A 21,873-nucleotide genomic window follows, 5' to 3' on the forward strand; every position below is an offset into this window, starting at 1 on the left:
ACCATTTTATGCTAAACTTATGCTATTTTAGATGTATATTTTTTTTCAACTCATGGTTAGGCCTGATTTTTCAACACTTTGTTACAATCTTTTGCTGTCAGATTTGGCACCTTTGGAGGCGTTTCGGTTCATTATTTATTCGCACATTGTTTTATGGCCAGCCTCCGGGCTGGCGGAAGTTACAACAGGCACCCCCTTGTTCTGGCGATGTGGCGATGAAAAACAGAACAGCTTTACGGGCCGTCAATCGTGCACATCGAGGTGATGGTTTTCGATGCGATTCGTACAATCCAAAGCCGATCCGTAGCAAAAGGAAAAAACGCGCACACACACACGCACAACCACAATGCCCGGACCATTCATTCGCGTTTTATGCGGGAACGTAAAAGTGTGTCGTTTCAGTTGGTGCGTTCGAGATAAGGCGAGGCGCCAGCCGATCGACGATCGCTGGCCGCGGCGGCAGGACGATTGGCACTCGTCGCCGATGCTTGAGCAAACGTTTGACGTCTGCGTCAATCGTTTTTCGACGATATCGTAAATGGGGATTGATGGTTTGTCGACGAAACACCGACCATAACGACACCAGCATGACGCAGCACCCAGACATCTGGTGCGGAAAATCGCAACGGCGCGCAATCGGCATCATTTCTCGCGCTTCGTTTGCTACTCGAACGCTGGCTGGCGGCTCAGTGGCGCAAAGTAGCGCGTGCTTGCCGATAACACCCGAAGCCTACGAGACGGTGGTGGTGGTGGATACGGCGCAAAATATGGAAAGCATGTGGCGGGCCAGGGCCAGGCAAAATCAACCGTCGCCCCCCGCCCGAAAGTACACCAGAACCGGAGACGTGGTGCCGTTACGTTACGGCATATTTTTCTGGTCACGGAGGCAGCCCAAGACGCCCGTAATTGGATACGAAGCCTTTGGAAGAAGTGTGGAAAATGGAAAGAAACGCCAGTAGTGTGGTTGGGAAGGAAGAGCAGGTGGCGGGAAATTGAGCGGCCCACGGTACGCTCACGTTCGTTTTGCATGACGCATGTGTGCACCATAAACCGAGGGCACTTTGGACCAGCAAAGCCCACTGAACTGTCCACAATTATCGCTGCCCGAGTCACGTTGCATTGCGCATGGAATCATAATTCGTTCGTCTGGCGCATGTTTGCCCTTTTATGGATTGCATACATTCAGGCGTTTGTTGGATAACTCCAGGTTTTTGGGGCACATAAGTGGAGTTTCGAGGTACTCTACACAGGACATTCACACGAAAAAAAAGTATGCTAATGGTGTTTCAACTTACCTGCTGTTTTTGGTTTGGTACATTTGTTAATATTTTGACGGCGGGATCATTTACATACTCTGTGGCTCACTGTGCCAGGCCGGAGCGGATTATGCCATCCTTCTTGTTTCAGATTTATAATTCATCAGAAACATTACGCCGCGCTTGCCGGGACGGAGTGGAAGATGGAAAAATGATACGGGCACCGCAAGTGCGGCCCGCAAGGCAGGAAGGATGCAGTTGCGCCGGATCGGCCACGTGACAAACCACGGTTCCTGCTCGAACGTCGGTTTCGGTCCTCCCGGTCCTCCGCCGACGCGAAACGTGACCTTCGGGGGCACGGAGCGTTGTATTGCTCGCACTTTTTTTTTTCTGCCGCTGTCCCATTATTTTTTGGTATCCCTGGCGCACACCGGATCGCACGCCTGCAGCGAAGCCCAGCAGGGTCCCCCATTTATGAGCATTAAATTCCTAATGTTGGGCGCGTATGGGGCAATTAAAACGAAGAAAAGCCATAAAACCGCAGTGTCGCGCCCGCTCTGGCGCATGGCAGCTCCGCCATCGGGCGGTGTCAAGATATTGAAGAACCCGGCACAGGGACTCGTCGTCGTCGTCGGAGCTAGAAATAAACCGTCCCGCGTGCTGTCAAGTCCCCCCGAGAGGCAGCGTTTGGGGGTGTTTCGTGTTTAATTAGTTTTATTTATGAACTCCACCGGGTCGTTCCATCGGGGGCCGGGACCCTAGTCGGGTTTTTTTTGTCGGTTGCTGAGGAAGCCAAAGAGTCCTGCCCAGCCGGGTCGAGCCGGCGATGGGTGGTAAGTGGCTTAATAACAGCATCGATAATAATACGAATTCTCGAACATTTTACCCGCCGAGGAACTGCGTCGCTCCGTCGGTGCAGTCTCATAATCCCGTAAGGTCGACACCCTAGACGACCGGAGTTTTCCGATTTGTACAGTGGGCGCTACCCTCGGCGCTAACAATATGTCCGGGTGTTATGTGTTTTATGTGCTGTAATGGGGCGCCCTCGTTCGCTTGGGCGCCGTGCCGAGTGGAATGTGTGTTAAGGAGTGTGGATTAGTATGTTTTGCGGCGGCAGCCCGAGGTAGCAGCTGTGCTGGCTATGCATTCGGGACCTAGTGCCCGACGCTCGGATCGCCCCCACCGGTGAGCTATGTTGCACACCGGCCCACGGTAAATTAAGTTTAAATTGAGCTTAGGGGAAGTTCCATCGTGTACGGTTCGGTGCGAGCACCACATGTCTTGTAACGTGTAGAACATGATTTCAGCCTCACTTGTATTGGCAAGCGCTGAGTAATTGGGGCTGTGCGCCAGAAGGAAAAGGGCCATCGAACGCCATGCTTACCCCTATTGCTGGGCGTGTGCTTACTGATTTAAGATAAAATGTGGAAGGTTTATCAAATGCGTTTTCTTTACGATCATGATAAAAATGAAACAGTAAAGGTAGAGGTTTGAAAACATAATTGCTTCACGAACGGAGATTTGTTGACAAAGCTTCAACATTCTTGCCTATGCTTGTCGCATGTACCACTGTAGTGTTCCCCAGTTCCCGGAACGTGTCCGATAACTTCGATGAAACGCGCGGTAATTAAACGCGCTCCGTCGGTAAACGTCCACAAAGGAGTCGCTGAACAATTTTTCACTCGAAGCTGGGACTTGCGATAGAAATGTCACCACGGTTGCCAGGAGACCACTCATAACGAGAAGCCCGCCATTGTGCTACGCTCCACGTGCTCCACGGTTCGATCCGTATCGAACGCAGCAGTCAGTGAAAAAACCGAGGCAACCACCGCTCAGCAGCAGCATGGCCACGCCCGAGGCAATCTGTTAATTATTTGATTTATGTTTCTTTCCTTCACCACGGTAAATGGCGCAATCAGGTCAGGATATCTTCATCGAGCAGCTGGCCACATTGCTACACGCTTGCGGGTACGAACACTACCGGGAAGTGGAAACATAAAACAAACACACAAACACACACACACAAAGCTCACAGGAGCTAGAGCAACTCACTAGGGGCACTTTACTGTTTTAATGTTTTTATTTCATATATATTTTTCCATTATTTTGTACATTCATTTATCATATATTGTTTTTTTCTCTTTCTTTTCGTTCGTTTAATTTTCTCTTTCAGTGTTCGTTTTGTTTCTTCTCGCACTCTCTCTGTACCTCAAAAACACACGCATCGCCCCGTCGGCGTCAGTTGTCTCGGCTGTCAATGGTTTCATGTTTCATAACTCATCCGTGCTTGCGTGTGTATTACGTTACTGCTTGTGGGGGATTTCTGGTGATTGGATTTAATTTCTCGAACGAACCACGAACCGACCGGACCGAACGTTCGTCAGGACGAACTTCAGGTTTCAGAGTTTCTGACCACGGCTGACCCCCGGGGCCGGGCGATGGCGTTGCGATGGTTTTGTCGGCTCCCGTCCACGGTCCACCCACCTGTGTGTGGGTGTGTTTCTTTTGTGTTTATTTAAATTTCATTATAATTAAATCTGTTCATTTACTATTACTTCAGCTGGATACGGTTACAGTTGTTGGGGTTGTTGTGTTCTGCTTCTTTTTTTGTTCGGTTTGTTATCATTTGTCTCTCTTTCGGTTTTCTTTTGCTCGGACCTGGTGACGAACGTGTGGGTTGGTGTGGGTTTGTTTGCATGCGGTTTCCGGTTTGTGTTTCCACCGGGCTGGCCATTACTTTCACATGAGTGGATCCCGGAACAGGGTTGGCTACAACTTGTGGTTTTCTCGTTTCTCGTTTTGTTTCCTTTTTTATTTTCATGTGAAATATGAAAAATATCACTCAATTATCCCAATAATGTTTTCGTGTGTGTTGTCGTGTTGTTTCACGTTCTTGTTGATTTATATTTTATCATATTTTAACGAGTGTTTAAAAATTAACTTAATAACTTTCTCTTACGTTCTCTTGCGTTTGCCACCGGTTGCCCTGCCTCATTCGCCACTCGGGTGTTTTACCCTGCTCTGCCGCCCTGTCCCCAACAACGGGGTGCATGGTTTGACCATTTCAGGGCCGTAAGGGAGCAACCGACCGGAGAGCCATTTCGATTTCATACTCTCAGCGTTCTAGTGTTTTTTTGATTTATCTAAGGTCTTTTTTGCAACTTTGCTTCGCGTTGTTTCCATTCTCGAATCGGCACATGTTCGTGTTTTGCCATCCTATGACACCCGTTCGACGTTTCGATCACCAACGGTCACCAGCTGGTGGATTGGTTTAAAATCTATGTAACTGCCCTCGCTTCGAGCCTCGCGACCATCAGGCGCGATCGGCGGCTTATGTTTCTCATTTATCCTAAACGTAGCTTTCGCTGTTTGCGTTGCCGACGCAACGGTTCGGCGAGCCGAAGCGTTGCGCTGCGCTGTGCTTTGTTTACTTTTTATCGTTTACTATTAGAGATACCTAAAGATTAAATCATTTTAACAGACTTGTTTTTCCATTTTACTTTTACTCGGCTTAACATTACACGATCGTGCTGTAACGCGATTCTTTTCCGGCTCCTTCCACGTCCTTCGCCAAACCCGCACACGCACGCAACTTCAACGATTTGTGCTTCTACGCGTGACCGCTCGGTCCGTCCTTGGCCGAATGGTGGTTAATGTTAGGCTGTGCTAGAAGAAATTTACATTTACAATGACCGGCCACATGATTTCGGCGAGCAATGATTGATTTCTGGGTTCTTGTGTCCTCTCTCGAGCCAGTTTGGTTCGTCCTTTTTCGTCCGGCTGGCGGCCGATAGGGAGCGGGAAAACGATGGCCTCGCAGGCGTCATGAAGGCTGTCGCGAAGAGTTTGCGTCCGTGTGTATGTGGGGGTGCACGCGTGTGTGTGTGTGTGTGTGTAGCCGTCTTCCGTCGATTGGACCGAACCTCAACACCAAGAACTCGCCCATCGAGCGATCGGCGGCGGATCGATGGCAGACTGTGGGATCAAGTTTCATCGAACGGGCTGCAGGCTACGCTGGCGGAGTTGGCCCGCGGCTGGGGATGCTTCCGTGGGAGGAGTGCCCGCACAGGGCGGCGGCGGCGGTGTTGTCCGCCAGCGATGATTGTGGTGGTTGTAGCGCTGCGGCCGTGGAGCTCCCGGGGACGGCGAACGGCGGCGGTGACACCGCCGGTCGACGGTTGATAGGAGCAGCACCGATAGGCGGTGGCGCAGCGAGGACAGCGAGGGAAAGTGGCACGTTCGGTGCGGGACGCTAGCGGGCTGGGCGGGAGGGCTGGGCCCGCTGGCGGAAAGTAAGGAAGACCTCAGGCGAGGGCGTGCGTGGTGCTGGCGGGCCGCCGGAAGGAGCGCCAGGACGCTCAGTAGCAAGCGGTGCAGCAAACAGGCTACGACGGACACGGCGAGGCAGGGCTCCGGCAGCGCGCCGTGCGACCGGAACCGCTCGGCAGCCGCATACCGATGGAGTAGAGCCAGGACGAGACCAGCACCGACGCCAGCACCAACAGCTGATGGTTGCCGGGCGTGCGATGATGCGGTTGTCCCGCGCGCTGCATTGCTGCTGGGTACTCCCCTGGAAACGGAATGGGAAACACCTGTCAAATTTTTCCCTCAAACTGTTCTTAACCAGTTGGACAGAATGCTTTTGCGGTTTTGCGATGGATCTGCGCCGTCCGCCACCACCACTGCCAGGCGATGCTGCGGTCAGTCCGGGAGGGTCTCCGGGAGAAGGAACGTTTTGACGCTACGGCTTTAAAGCTGAGGCGCAATTGGACGATTTGCTGTCGAAGGCCGAATAAGGTTAGCAGTGAAGCGACTTACCGCACCGAATTGGTTTCGTTTCATCCAAACCTATTCGATTCTATTGGGTGAAGTGAACGGCTCGAATCGGTGACCTAGAATCAGGATTCTTTTTACACGTGTCAACGTATTCGCGGATTGTGGAAACTATATTTCGATACTGAGACGATGTATAAAGAACGAAAAGCGAAATCCGTTTGAAGTCTAGGATGATACGAACAAAAACTGTTGACTTGTTATTTTTAGGCTTATCTTATGAGTTGTCTTTTCGATATACCCATCATTGGTACATTTTGTCACGGGACGTAAAGTAAATGTATTGGGTTGGCTAAGACTAACACTTATGGGATGATATACCGCATATAGAGAAGTGCCTTTACAGCCTTGAATGCATATTTCAACGAATGGTTTTTAAAGCGAGATGACATTTCAGAATTACCATTTCCTTGTCGCGGGTTCACAAATGCCGAAAAAAAACTATCGCTTTACCGAATATGCACAAGGATTTGTTTTAAATTATGTCAATCATTATTTGCGATATTTAGCCCGTTACTGCGCACTGTTTCCAATATTTATTGGGCTTCAAGTTCGATTTTGAAAGGACGCATTTTTGTGGAAAATTAGGCCATTCAAAGGAGTTCTGAATTAATTAATTCATATGTATTATATTCATATTGTATGTCCATTATGGAGACATTAGGCATTACAGACGACCAAGAAGGGTATTCGTGTCACTATTAATACACAATAATTTAATTTAAGCGATATTGATTTAGGTAAAGAAAAAGACAAATTTGCTCCGTTCTATTTTTACAGCTTCAGTGTTCAAATCTAGCTGCTGCCTTTTATGTTTGGCGTTCGTTTGGGTTACTCTTGCGAAAGTTACGAAAACATTTTGAATTATTTTCCAATTTGGTTCCTTTACACATTACGATTTCGAACGTTTCACTTTACCCAATAAAACAATCTAAATACCAAATTCACTTTGAGGTTAACGATATGCGCAAGGAAATCCAGCCAGCCAGCTTGTGATGGCTTATTGTCGAATCAATTTTCAGGCCTACAACCTTGCAATAAGATTCTCTTGACCATCGTTCAACGGCTAGGCCCAAGGCCCAATAGGAATCGTGGATGAGTGCAAACTTTACCGCGCGGCGCCGATTGAAACTTTCTCGCCAATTTATGTGTATCTGATCGTTAAAGGGAAGATTATTGGAAAAGTTGGAACGAATCAAAAATTAATTTTCCATAATCTGTGCCACGGTCCCCGTGGTTGGTCCACTTGATTTGGAAAGTTTTCCAATCCGCCCGCCGACCGACGGACCCCGCAGGGAACCCATTTTCCCATTTGACTCCGTGAACGCGGATGGTGTAACAAATTGAATGCTGGCCTCGCGGATGAGAAATAGATTGCGACAGACAGAGCGCTTAAAGTTCCGGTCTCTGCTTTAATGTGGTTGGCGCTTGGGGAGGTCCTGGACCTCCCCATGTTCGCTACAAGATAGCGGCTCCCGAGGGAACATGCCGAACCGGTCGCCGTAATAACGGGCCCATTACGGTCCGTTTTGGACGCTGGGGATTGATGGCGAAAGCTGCAATTTTCTCTGTGCACTTTGCCACTCGGCTGCAGCGCCTCGGCCCCGTGGCCCCGAGAAACATTCCGGTCCGATTACAGCCACTTCGGGTCCGTCTTCGGGTGAGGTGTGGTGCGCTTCAGGGAAGTGCTGCAAAGTAAGCTCCGGACACGGGCTGGGCCACAGGTCTCGGCCGCAGAAGGTGAACGCCGGGCTCTCGCCGAGTCCGAAGAATGGTGATTTATTGACATTTCCCGTCGACGGCAGGATGGCATGAATATCGTTCGTAAGTATCGTACTCCGGCCGTGGCCGGGCGGAAGCATTCCCTCGGAATCGAAAATCGAATCCAATCGATTCCTGATGACTGCACCACCGGCCGTCTGGAGCGAACGGGAACGGCCAAAGTGCACTTCAAAACGCGCTCCGTACGATTGCAGGACGAAGGAAACATTCATCAGGCTCAGCATTGTAATGCGGCACAACATCAAACCCCGGCGCACCGTGGATCGGCTGGTAATCTAATAAAAGTCCATTATTGGAACGATCAATCAAGAGATTCAAAAGTTGAAGCAATACATAAACCACGTCCGGCGGGACGTTCCTCGTCGGCGTCGTCGGTCGCTTCCGGGATCTCGGGAAGACTCGAGCAGCGGAGCCGGAGAAGACTTGAGATCGTCCGCTTGATGAGTGGCCCAGTGGTGGTGGCCGGCGAGCTGGCGTTGGCGATGTAAATTGGTGGACTTACCGTTTAGGACGTGCACGGTGACACTTTTACTTTTGGCGTTGGACGGATTGCACGTGTACTGTCCGGAATCCGATGGCCGTGCGCTCTGGATGAGCAGAAACGATGTGGTCGTGTCGCCTTTCTCGGTGATCACCGAGACGCCGCCGCGCGGGGAGTCATAGCTGATAATCTGCAACAACAGAAGATGCGGAACAACAGAGGGAAGGCAATTAACGATTGTTGGACGTGCTGGCATTAGTCACGTTTAGGTCTGACTGGGGTCTTCCCATTGAATTTGGATAGTTGGTTTTAAAGTCCTTAGAATTGAAGACATTGGGACATTCTTGCCAAAGCTTCTAAGACGTCCGATGAAGTCCGTGAAATTTGAGTGCAGGTTTCTATTCAGCGGGAACCTTTGAGCTTAAGGTCAGTTGAAACATGACAGAAATCGGCCATTCAAACAGTTCACTAACTGATGTAACTTGATGGATGGATCTTACCACGAAAGAAGTCTTCAGTCTTCATGTAATCATCTGAATTGTGGCTAGGAGCGGTAAACTATATGAAACACATTATCGTAATTGAATGATAACTTCAGGTATTGTTGGTGTTCCAAAATCGTTGGTTTGATCTATTCGAAATAGCCTAGCATTTCACTAATCGAAACTCCTGATGGAAGATTTGAAAAGCTCAACCACATTGCCGTTTCCCGAGTGTTTCTTGGGTACTTATCGTGCATTGGAGAGTTTTTATTACCGCACGATGTAGATCTAGTGTCTGTACTCCAATACAGTTTCTCCTTTCCCTAATTCCTCGATGACTTCAACCAGTGAGTCCATTATTGGAGCGCCCCATTTCACAGCAGCAGCGGCGTGGTCTGTCTATAGAAACAAATGAACTCCTGACCGTACCAGCTCTAATCCCCGTCAGTGCTGGATGCAACTCCATCCTGGTGCATGATTAATGAGGATCCTAGGTCCCAGCCACCAGTGGCCGCCATATGGAACTACGGCAGCGGCTGACTTTGACGTGGCTCAAATCTACCGGGTCGCAACTGGCAATAGTAATCGGGCTGCTGTTTTTTTTTGTTTTTGTCCGGCTCGGTCAAGCGTGCCGCCCACTTGTGGCACCATTCGACAACCGAATGGCGTTGCCCGGGTGTCGGCAGGTCAAACTTGTTGATTGCGCTGTCACCTGCAGGACCCGTGAAGCCATCCGGATGATGGCCGGCCCCTGGCCGCTAGTGGTGTTGTGTCAACAAATGAGCCAGGGCTCGTGTCGTCTCGGTGGTGTCCGTCTTCCGGTGCAAACGCCGACATTGGGTGCGATCGTAATCATCGCCCCGCTTATCGGTGTGCCATCAATCTGACGGCTGCAAGTCCTCCTCCAGAGCGTTCGGACCTTTTGTTTGAGGGACGGTTCTCGTCTGCCCTGGCCCTGGTGTGCGGACGATGTTTGCGCCATTTCAGCCCAACCTGACTTCCAGACCGGTGTTGTTATGGGGCCATGTTTGTCCATCAACGCGCCACCCGGTTCCCGGAATCCGCTGGTCCGACGTGGGTCGGTGCAACCATCAGCGCCACCGGAGCCACGGAGCGGAAACGATCCGAGCCCACAAACCAACGGGACTCAGGGGGAAAAAAATGGACGCTGCAAACACATGAGCACCGGTCAACGATCGGCTTCGTAATTTTGTTTCATGAATTATTGATGAGCAAATATTTGTGAGTTGCGCAGCTGTTTATACCTTATCAGGAACAACAAGCGCTCGGCTACCGGCCAGTGTGTCTGTTTGTGCGTGTGTGTGTGCCCCGCGTCGGGAAAGAGTGATGTAAATGGTGGCGCAAACTGCCCCCATTGGAACCGCTTTCCATCCCGGCTCCACTTCGGTGCTGCGGATTTACTTGATTCATTTAAGTTTTCTCACTTTAGCCTCGCATACCTTTCCCGGGGCTCCCATATGTTTTCATGCTCGCCCGCGAAACGGGGCCACACTTTCCGGTGCGGCAAAGTATTTGTTTTATTTCATTTTCCACCGCCGCGTAACAGGTGCCGGCAGGGGGCATCCGGTTCCGGTTGGCCGGGCTTCCGGTGTTTGTCGGCAACATCAATATCAGATTTAATGTAAACATCAGCACCGGCACAGGGGCCACCGGCCGGCCAGAGACCAGATCAAGGCGCTGCTATCTCTCTCTCGCTCTCTCTCTCTATCCGGGCAGGAAGCGGAAGTTGGGGCTTTTTATTCGGTTGGCTTTTCCGCTGGTTTCCAGATCTTGGTTTGTTTTTTTCACTAACCCAGAGGAACCCAAAAATGTATTGCTGGAGGTAAGTGAGCATTGGGAGCAAAGCCGCTCAGTTGAAGCAGAAGGTGGGTTCCTTCGTCAACGGCGCTAACGATGATGGCGGAAGAGTTGAGGTACGTCACAGTGTACCCGACCGTGGACCAGGTTCATGGATCGCAAAATAATCATAATGAAGCGACGGATGGTGCGCATCATGGAAAAAGGGAAGAAAATTGAAAACAAGCAAAACATTCGTCCCAGTTCCTCCCGGACAGATCCAGAGCGCACACTTTATGGATGCACATTTTATTCCCACATCCGGTTATTACTTTTTTGCTCCATGTTCCATGGCACCCGTTGGCATTATACCTCGCGTGGGCCGAACAGGTGCGCCCGGGAATGGCGGTTGAGCAAACAGGGCTCAAGGCAAATAATTTTTCCATCCCACTTGGCTGACCGCTGAGAGCGATACGATGCGATGTTCCCGGAAACGGGCAAACATGGCACCAAGGCCGGGTTACCCACGGCAGACACGACCTGGGTTCATTATAATTTCTGACCATTCCGAGCGGAAAATGGCTGAGCGTTTCGTTCGAGTTCCACCAAAGCCGGCGGCTGCTGTTGCTGTTGCTGCTGTTGGTCATTAGAGGCGTGGGTTAACGACAAGGCAGAGCACCACTCGGAAACACCCAAAAGGTTGGCACAATTTTTATGATAATCTGATTTTTAGCCTTTCTGCGACTATTATTTAGTACGGTAATTGTTTGGCAAAATGCTGTATTCTTAAGCCCATAAGCTTTAGTTGCAGTCTCCCGACATTATCCTAACGTCTGAGTTACCGATTTTAATATATTCAGAAGTTTGATCACGTGGCTCAAATTGGTTATTAATTGTAAGCGTAATGTAAATGTATACCCTAGTTTCCAACTTTATACATGCTACATATAAATCTGTAGACACTTTCTTAGTTTTATACTTATATCATAATTGAATTTATTTAGAAAGCAGCGAATCCGAGCTCGAAAAAAAGTTAGCAGGAAAACATTTTGTGGAAAAGAGTAGAATTTTTGAGAAAGGCCAACAACATTGCTTACTTTCAGGCTTTTAAAATAAAATACGAATTAAACGATGCATAACATTGTCGGAAAAGGAAAGATTAAAAACTAGGTTTTCTACAAACTATCTGCAGCATTGGCCCTCGATCGATTCACTATCGGGAGTCGAGCTAACGTCTTTTGCCTTGAAACGCAGCTCAAAGTACATTTGGCCCCTATCGAGTAATGGAACTAGATTGTTACCCAAATTTCACATACTATTGGGCACTACTGTCGAAAAAAAGCCTCAACATCTGCTTATGTTATGCAAGAGTTACGAAGAACCATTTTAATTTCCAGCAACCCCAGCAGACCCCATTTCCGGTCTTCGGCACCCGGGACGAGGAACAACGCGAAAAGTATAAATAAAACCGACATTTTGCCCCGAATGAGAATGGGTCAGTGAAATTCGCGACAGTGGTCGGGCAAAAAAGTGCCCCATTCGGTGCAGTTGGCATCTGGGCAACGGGGCGAATCGAGCTGTGCGGCTGTCAGCAAGTCACCGGTGACCCGTGCATCGTTGGGTCGTTCAATTTTCCACCTGACAAATCGTACGAATTCGGTCACAATGGCTTACGGGGCCGTGTTCGAGCAGTGCTCGCGTACGCGTGTGTGCGCGCGCCCGCGTGTGTGTTCGATATCCTATTAATTCATTTAGTTTTAGCTCATCTTTTCCGCATCGAGGGATGGTCTGGCGTGTAGGCGCCCTTTTTTCGCTCTCCCAGGACACGCTCACGTGGAACGCTTTTCGCTCCGATCTGCTCCAGATGGGGGACCCAACTGGGCCGAGCCCAAGGACGCAAGGATGGCGCGATGGGCGGCGTGAAACGATGCACCAGTGCACGCCGGCCGTTGGCTTAATCTACCTGTCTGACGCGCGGCGCTGTGCAGCGGTTGGATGTGCATCGCCAGGATAAATGCTACCAGGCAGCCCATTTTTACTGTCATTTATGCAGTGCACGGGTGACGTGCTCGACGTGCAATGCAAAGGGTTCACCGGGACACCATTGAGCCACTCTCACTCTCTCTTTCGCTCTCTTTCTCTCTTTATCTGGCGGCACAACCAATGCACCGCCCAGTGCAGCGAAGCAGACAACGTCCGTTCCATGAATATGGTAATGGATTTTACGCCAGAATGGAGTTTCCCCTCGTGGAATATAAATTAGCAAACCAAGGTGAAGGCAGAGCCGACAGTGCCGGCCAGCGCCATCCACCTGGTGGGCCCTTCTTTTTTTGTGCTTGCTGTCACTGTCCTTCGTCTTTTCCACGGCGAGAAACGGGGGAAAACGAACTGGAAGATGACTGGGGCAACAAAAAACGAGGAAATCCATGGAAAATCCATGGAGTGCAAAGTGGCAAGTCAACCATCCGGGCGACCACTTACTGTAATGCTTTCTTTTTCCACTGCTTCACTCTCGGATGCGGGCGTTAGACGATGTTATCCAGAGCGTGAGTCGCTCCGTTGCAGCCGTTACACCGTTAAGGGCTTAACCCTTAACAACGAAATCTGCCCCACCGGACGGAGCGCCGCGGCCGCGACCGTGATACACGCCCGCCCCCGGTGGCGCTGGCTATCCTGGCTAACATCGGTCGGTTGGTAGCTCATGTTTCGAGAGACTCGAGAGAGTGTGTGTGTGCGGAATCAATTATCTCGTTTCGCGTTTCCCGCGTCGATCGATCGGCGGTTCGAAGTGCAGTTGACTTTTCGATCAGGTTCCATTAAATTCCGGATGTTTTGCAACACAAAGTGAGTGAGGAAGTGTTTGTTTTCCTTCCTGTGTTCAAACTTTTCGCCGAGGCTTTGATGGTGTTTATTAGCTTTTAATATACCGTTGATGCAGGATTGTGGCTGAGACCATATACAGACAACTAATATCCTGATTTCCGGTTTCTGGCATACTTATGAACACCAAACTTCCATATTTCAGAGGGTCTAGGCCAAGTACATCACTTACCGCATTGTTGTGATTCCAGAATATGTACGCCGGAGGTTCCGGGGAGTCCTTCACGACGCACGTCAGATTTATCGTGGAACCGCTTTCGATGTACAGATCGGGAGCGCCTATAATTTCCGTTGATGGTTCTGTTGGGAGAAAATGGAGAAAAGAAGATTGAAATAATGTTGTGAATAATGTCAACTCTTTTTCAATGTTAACCTAACAAAAAGCAGCTTGATCGGCGTGGGTTAAAAGGCCGGCACTCAAAGCGGGTCCGCATTGAACGGACTTATCTGACGCTTCTTTACAATGAGAAAGAGACAATAACTAAGCCTTATCTCTCTCATAACATCTTCGATAAGAAGTCAAAGCAAAGGTAGGAGGAAAACGAAAGCTTTAAAGTATGTGTCGTTTCGGTCACCAGGTAATTGAAGGAGACGTTGGCGTACGTTTCCGTTCAATTTCAAACTTTGTCAAATATCGTTTGCGTTTATTGTCCCTGTTCAAATTGTTCCATTGTAGCAGAGAGGTGAATGGTCAGAGTGGAGATCAAGTTGAGGACATTGCAAACCCAATGATCCCGCTGTGGATGGATATTTTGGGATTTCTCATGACCATAGAGCGTACGCATATTGCATCCATAAAGAGGGCTTTAGGGATTTCAACAGAGAATCCTGAATTGGTAATAAACAATACATGCCTCGAGTTAGATGTTGATCTTTTGATGAAAAACATTTGTTGACATCAATCAAAAGCTACCAAGTTAATTCCCTTTTGTATCATTCATTTTTTTCCGTTTTCAAATGGCCTGCGCATAACAATGAATATTATTCACCATTCAGAAAAAACGGAGTTTAAAAGGAGGTCCACCGAAAACTAGTAGCAAAGAAATGGCAAGGTACATCCTTACGCTTATTTCAGCATGGCGCTGACAGACTCCGGGAAATTCAACCCACTGCACAGTAAGTACGCAGGCAATACCGCTCCCGGGCGACTTGAAGTGAAACTGGAGCCAGCACACCTGTACCGCTTGGTGGGACAGAACCTCAAGGAACCCTCGCGACCCAAGAACGGAATGGCATTCCGGAGCTCGAGTTGCTGCGCCCCGAAAGCTGGCAAGAAGTGATTCCTTTGCGCTCCGGCAACCCTTTTCTTCGCCGCCATTCCACGGCCATTCGATCGATCTTCGAAGCGTCGTTTTCAAGGCAACCCCCAGTAAGAAGCCACGTCCGACGGAATACCAACACACACATACACATACATGGCCTGGCTGTCTTCTTTTATTTCCATTTTTTCCTGCTATTTCATTTGAGAAAGATTTATGCTCCTGGCTCGGCCACGGACTCCGACCGTCCGAGACTTCCTGCGTTCCGAAATAAAATGGCCAGGCGAAGGCAAAGGTGTGTCTTGAGGCAAAAAATGAGAGAGAAAGGAAAGCGGATCTTTTCCCGCACCGTGGTGGCAGCAGGAGGTGAAAGCTGCTTGAACCCACCGAACAAAACCCACCAAGACAGCTTGTGTGGCAAGAGTCTGGAAAATAGCCTTCCGGCGGCACCGGGGAAAAGGTGCAAAAGGTTCCCCAGTGTTTATGTGTACACACCCCGCTCCCTGTGTATGTGTGCGTTTGTTTTTGGGTCGATTTCTTTTGATTCTGTTTACAATCAGACCTGGACCTGGGTGAGCCCGACGAGCTACTGGAACCGAGTGGACAACATTAGGCTCCGCGTCCCAGGATGTCTGGCAAGAAAGGACCCGCCGCAGGCACGGGACACGTGCGCCGGGTGTGTTTACTGGTGGCGCTTCGGAAGAATCCTTTGGGAATTGGATCACCACCGGGGAGGGGGGGCGGAAAAACAAAAATGAAATTTATGCGAACGCTGCGAACCCCGGAATGGCCGGGTCCGGGCTTCCGGTGTCGGAGATCCTTTTGTTTGCAAACCGCCGGCCGACCGACCGAGCACCCGTTCCGCTCGGAAGCGTCACATAATGCGGGCGCTAGCTGAGGCCAGGGCCGGGGCGGTGGGCCGTAGAGCTTATTATCAACACGGCGAGAGAGTAATAAATCAAATATTTTCACTTGATTTTATTTCCTCCAAGTCCAAGGTGCGTGGTGCCGATGATTGAAACCGGGACCGGGGTCGCTGATCACGTTGCCGCCTCGCAATATAATTCCCAGCTGTCCTCCGGTCGGCACCGGAAGGACCTTTCCGGGAGGATGCCCTGCCGGCCGCAGGGTCGGAACGGCAGATTAGCGCGTTTTGCCCGGGAGCCACAGATCGATAAGAAAATGGCGACCGAAACTTGCTTGCTAATTCCATACCGTACCGTCGCTTCCTTCTGGCGAGTGTTATGGCCTCTTTCACCCCAATACATCCGGTGGGGGCCGTTCGGGTCTCGGTACGGCACTGGTAAACCGCTCGGCTCATCCCTGTCACCGGGTGAAAATGGATGTCATTTTAATCCCACGTGCATTAGTATCCCCCGGGGCAGAGGCAGTGGAAGAGAGCGAGAGAGAGATGGGAAGAGATTTGGCTAGCCCCATCGGCATGCGGTAATCTGGTCGACATGTGGAATTTGTGGCTGGCTAGCGGAATTTATGATAATTCATCAATTATGTTTCACGCACGGCAGCTTCGGCGGCCGCCATTTTAACGCTCATTTGCGCGCCTCGTTCAATTGCACGGTTCGCGTTAAGCTAATAATTTGCGCCGGTTGGGAGTCGACACCAAATTGGTGACCGTAACTAACTGATGCGTGCCACTACTCTTCTCTACTACTATCGGAACTTGAACAAAATCTCTATGATGAAATCTGGCTGCTGATGATGGATGGTGAACGGAACAAGACTGGCGGCGATCGGACGGACCAAGACCAACGTACCCAGACTGAATAGGTCGCCAAAAGAGTCGATGAAATTGAAATGGCGAATAGTTTATGTTATGTTCGATGGCAATACGGGAACCGTTAGAAGGCGGTGTGTAGTAGTGTGAGTCACCCCGGAACCGGCGAAAGAGGAAAAAATAAAGAAGTGCTATCAAACCGAGTTTACCTGCGATTACAGCGCATAAAAACATAACCCGCACACCGATAAGAACTGCCAATTGTTGATGGAAAAGAAGTGAAATGCTCTAAGCATGAACTGCCGGGAGCCGTCCTGGTTTGCTTCTTAAAGTGAGCTATGTTGCATTCCGACCACGTTCAATTACTGTTACGTAATGTGGCGTGCCAAACACATGCACACGCATCCACCAACACAGTTGGGAGCACCTTCAGTAACATTCGTCTTTTTGCCCCGAACCCAGTTCTCACAAGCTGGTTACCGGAGCTGCACAGCTTACGGTTCCCCAAAAGTGCTGGCCTGGGGTGGGTCGAATACTCCTGGCGACCTTCCGGCGAAATACGAATCCTCAGAAAGCCAACACAGCCGTGGCCATGGCCACGCCATATGCAAGCATTTGCTGGGTCAACGATCAGCAGCCGGGCAGCCCGGCTGCTTACGTCACCGAGCACGAACAACTTTCGCTCCAGCATTGCGATCGATCGGATCTGGTGCGGCGGTCCTTGGGAAAGCATCGAACGGTGGAAATATGCTGGCAACGGTTCGCGTTGGCTGGCAACTTGTAAATCCGGCAACTTTTCCCACCTGACGGATGGGCGCCGTCTTATCTTGGCCGTAACTTTGGCGTTCGCAAAGTAATGCACTTTTGTGCGTTTTGGGAGTGTTGCGATAATTACTTTCCACTCCGGTAACGCTGTTGCAAAGTTGGCTGCAATACACGTCAGTCCAAATGCTGCTATTTGTGACTGGAGTTTGCAAAAGAATTTTCGCAATTTAAAAGCAACTTCAAAATTAAGTCCGCACTTGAGATCTGAGCGCTGAGGATGCACGTCGGTGCAATATGAGGTAGCTTTGGGTTCATAAGTTTGATATGCCGAGCATAAAGCGCAACCGAACACGTATCTTGTATCTCCGGTCCGGTGCTAAACTAGGAGCCAGTTAGGCATTCGTTCCGGTGCCTTACGTCCGCGTTGCATCGGGGTCTATTTTGGGCCCCGGGAACTTTTCTTCGGCCAGATGCATTAGCAAACGAGTTTCAACCGTCCCACCGGGAACTCACTTCCCGTACCCGAAGGTTGGCGATGGCCAGAAATAGACCTCGCTCCGGCGACCCAAACAGTGTAACGATTTATGCCCGTGCTACTTCCGACTCGGTGAAACTTTCGCCCTTTTCCCGCAACCGGAAGCCATGGAGGGGCCCCAGAGATTGTCGGGATCCTTTCCAGGAGGGGTGGGCACACTGCGGTGGCTTCTTCCAAGGAGCGCCCGTCCGTCCGACGGGCCCGGGGCCAAGGGTAAGCGTGGTCCGTAATATTTATCGATGGTTTTAATTGCCCCACACTCGGTTTTATGAGTTTGTCGATTAAGCCGCGGTTTGGTTTATTTCTTCCGTATGCAAATGAGAGCGGGAATTTACGGCCACCGCTCGGCCGGTCGGCGAAACTTTGGGTCGGGTGAAAAACTGACTCGGTTGGCGATGGTAGGTGGGATGTCGCGCCCGTTTGTCCCACGTCATCGTCCCAGTTTTCCCGTCCCGTCTCGGTCGCCGCCTCGGTCGGTGTGTGGTTTGGTGTGATTTGATACGGAAAATTGCTTTCGGGGTTTCGCCGGGATTTATTGTGACCAGCTTCGGGTGGGACCCGCTGGGGATGCCATCACGGGGCCAGCGAAGGACAACGATTTGTTCACCGTAGCAGCGTGAGCTGAGTCGCTCCCGCTAGAGGTTGATTTAATTACCAACATTTGCATGGCTTAGGCGAAGGCGCCGCGCCGGGAAAGTGAGTTGTTCTAGGATCAAGCACGGCACAATTAACTTCGTGGTGTCGGTCGCGTGGTCTGGCGAAGGAGTGGCATTGAAATCCTTTCGTCGGCTCGGGAGCAAGCGGAGAGCGGATGGTGCCGTTGGAACCAACGCACATATCAGCCAACCGAGAAGCTGTGACCGCGACTGCCCACTTTGTTGCGCGCAAAGAGGGATCCGTTAACGGTGAAACTGTGCAGACGACTTATTCTTAATATAGAAAACCAAAAGGGTGGAATGTAGAATATTAATACAAAACAAACGTTAATAGATGTAGTGAAAAATAAAATAAACTATTGCTGGCTCTATGTAATGCTATGTGAACATCGTCTTTTTGAATGTTTCTGCTAATCACTACCGAATTACTTAACATAGCTGCAATTGCATACTTTCAGGCGTACTGCTTGAGACCATCAGAGAAGAAAAGTGGAACGGAGGCTATTTATGGAAGTTTGGTGTGAACAAGTATGTAGTAAGAAGCTTGAAGCTTCTAAATGGCACAGACAACTATTGGCATCGTTTAAAAAAACGCCAACGGCTCGCCTCACTTGCTAAGTGGAAGATGATGATTAGAGAGTGGTGTACTAATTACGTTTACCTAGCACCACAATCCACCCTGCATGTAACAATTGGTTGTAATGAATGCAGCGATTCTTGCAAACAATTATCATTCTAATCCCAAACAAGGAAATGTGCCCGTAAGCTGCATGCAAATGACTCCACACGTCGGATTACGTTCACCCAACACGGGTAAACTCGGGAGGTCCTCGTTCTAAAATAAGGTTATCGTGCTGACCGACTAATGCCTGCCTTTCATCGATCGGCCGCATATCGATTCAAGCGAGGGAACAAATCCTCACACTAAGCGCGGATTTGGTTGTTACGCTGAGCGTTAATGCGTTGCGTGCTACCAAACGTGCGTAGAGTACAGGGAATGCAAAGGACACACACTCGGCACTCTGTCTCTCGGCGCCCTGGGCTACAGATAATCCTGTAGCCGCGAATAGGCAGCACCTAGCGTGCGATGAACCAATGAGCATGTAATGGTAAAAATGAATAACTGGACACGCTAGATTGGGATTGGCAGGGAATCGGACACCTGTTGCTGTGAAATTTAAGCACATTTCCGCATTCCCGTTAATACCTTTGTTTTGTTCCAATGTAAATCGGAATGAAACGCCAGGACACGCTGCCAGGATCTGTCACAATTGTTTCAGCTAACAAACGTTTATTCTACGAAACGTTTCACTACGCAAACGGCAGTTCCAGTTTAATCAATACCAAAATGGAAGACTTCCAGGAACGTTGACCACGGCTAAAGTTTACTTCGCCATGCGTTGCACTCGGCCACATACAGTATTCAGTGGAAGTCTTATCAAACAAACACACGATGAGTGCACGGTGAGTCCGACCATTGCATCCGCCAAACGGTCTCCCGATGCGGTGCGTAAATTGAGTTTTCGAACTTCTTGTCCCAACGTTGTTTATCTCTACGACTCTACGGTGGCGTGGGGCTGTTGTTTAAGATGCAACGAGGCCGTCCGAGGGCCGTTTGTTTTCCCCGCCGTTTGTGCAGCTACGATGGACCTGGGCTACTCGGTCCGAGAACGCGTTCTGTGACGCGTGATCGCGCTAGAAGACTCGCATCGAATTGATTTGTACTGCCAATGGACTCGGACCCCGGACCCAGCATTGTCCCGGGTAATCCATGGATCCCGGGAATGCGCCAGCCCGAACACCGGAACCCGGCAGCGAACTTGCCGAACGCCAATGATTACGTAATGGCAGTGTTTACAGTGTGCCAACGACTGGGCAGCGAAGACGAAGACTTTCAGACGAACCGAACGGTGCCGATTGTCCGTTATCCTGGCTCCGGGATAAACTATTGAATTAGGAGGAACGGCGTCGAGAACGCAAAATTATTGCCCCGTTTCCGTTAGTTAAAACCGTTATCGGGGCGAAAGTGCCTTTCCGGATGGCCTGAATCCACGGACGTTGTAGTGGCCGTCCTAGGTTTCTGGCGGCCAGGGTGGTTGGTGCGTGTATTGTGCGACCTGCCGGGCCTAATCGTGCGACGAGCTGTGTTAACAATGGTACCTTTGGCACCGACTCGCCATCGAAGGCCTTGCCAGTGGGCGAACCCATCGACCATGGGTTCGTTCCGGTTGTAACGAATGCAGCATACTTTACGCATTGGACCTTCCACAGAACGAAGGCCATTGGAGTCAGAACGGCCATTGGACCTGGCACATCTATGGCGAACGTGCAGGCTGAGTGTTTTTCGGAGTGTCCATTTAATGGTACACGTTTTGCTGCACTCCGAAGGTTGTTTTGGTGCTATCAAATTATCTATTGCTTGTGTGGAGGACACTGCGCAGGTATTTCTGAGAAATTAGTTTGCACTGAAGCCGTAGCTCTGGAACGCTTGTTTGGAGACCATTACGGAGGTTTTTTGGAATGCTTGCAGAGTGTTGCTGTACAAAAAGCGCACGAAAAGACTCAACTGATTATACATTGTGGGACACCTTTCAAATGTGTAGGAATTTGTGAGTATAGTTTTTGGAAATAATTTAGATACTCGTGAAGTACAATGGGGCAGATTGGTTCAAGTATTGGTCAACGAGCCAAAGTAGAGTGGAATGCGCCAACTGTCCGATTCCCTCCTCATTGAGTTTTGGACGAATTGCGAGAGGCTTAAAAAATCAACGCTAACATAGCATTTGTCCTCGACGCATAACAACACACTGCACTGCGATCAATACTGGCAGTGGTCCATGCGATATCCCCTTATTTGCTTTATCAGTCCAATGATATGCGAGAGGACTAGGGAGGTTGTTTGCCGTACGCGACTCTCAATGCGTTCAATTGTCCGCTTCATTGATATCCGATTACGAAAGTGTCGGATATGGTGACCTGATATGAGTTGCCGATAGTTTAATTAAACTGGGATACTTTGGAACGGCTGGCACTTGAATAGTGTTTCTTCCACTTTTTTAACTTAGATATTTTGGCAAAGTAAAATAATTTTGTGTGGTAAAAGACCGTGTGAAAAGGCAACAAAAATGGAGTGTAATGTTCAATTTTAAATCAAATTGGTTGTTTGCTTCAATCTCAAATGAGCAATTGAATTCGAACTAAATTAAGAGTTTATCTAAAGGTTGTTTAAAGGGGTCACACAAAAATAGATAAATCAAATACCATTGTTTGAAACAATTGCGTTTTGTAAAGATACTATAGTTACGAAACGAATAAGTTAAGGCAACCCGCCACGCACTGATAAGTTAGAGTTCGTTAAGTTTATGTGGCTAAAACAACAAATTGCAATTGCGGGTGGTCGTGGAACGGGTTT

The 21,873-nt window shown here is 49.6% G+C and overlaps 1 protein-coding gene across 1 annotated transcript in view; it reads right to left on the reverse strand.

The window, feature by feature from the left end:
- Nucleotides 1–4,866: 4,866 nt before the first annotated feature.
- Nucleotides 4,867–21,873, reverse strand: part of LOC128270127 (uncharacterized) — a 70,818-nt gene continuing 53,811 nt past the window's right edge. The window contains exons 4-7 of the mRNA XM_053007533.1: nt 13,684–13,811; nt 8,374–8,542; nt 5,573–5,848; nt 4,867–4,922 (exon numbers count right to left, since the gene is read on the reverse strand). Coding sequence (XP_052863493.1) covers nt 4,867–4,922; nt 5,573–5,848; nt 8,374–8,542; nt 13,684–13,811 — 629 coding nt within the window. The remainder of the gene's footprint in view (nt 4,923–5,572; nt 5,849–8,373; nt 8,543–13,683; nt 13,812–21,873) is intronic.

This window comes from Anopheles cruzii, chromosome 3 (genome assembly GCF_943734635.1).
Source record: "Anopheles cruzii chromosome 3, idAnoCruzAS_RS32_06, whole genome shotgun sequence".
In the NCBI taxonomy this organism is placed as follows: Eukaryota; Metazoa; Arthropoda; class Insecta; order Diptera; family Culicidae; genus Anopheles; species Anopheles cruzii.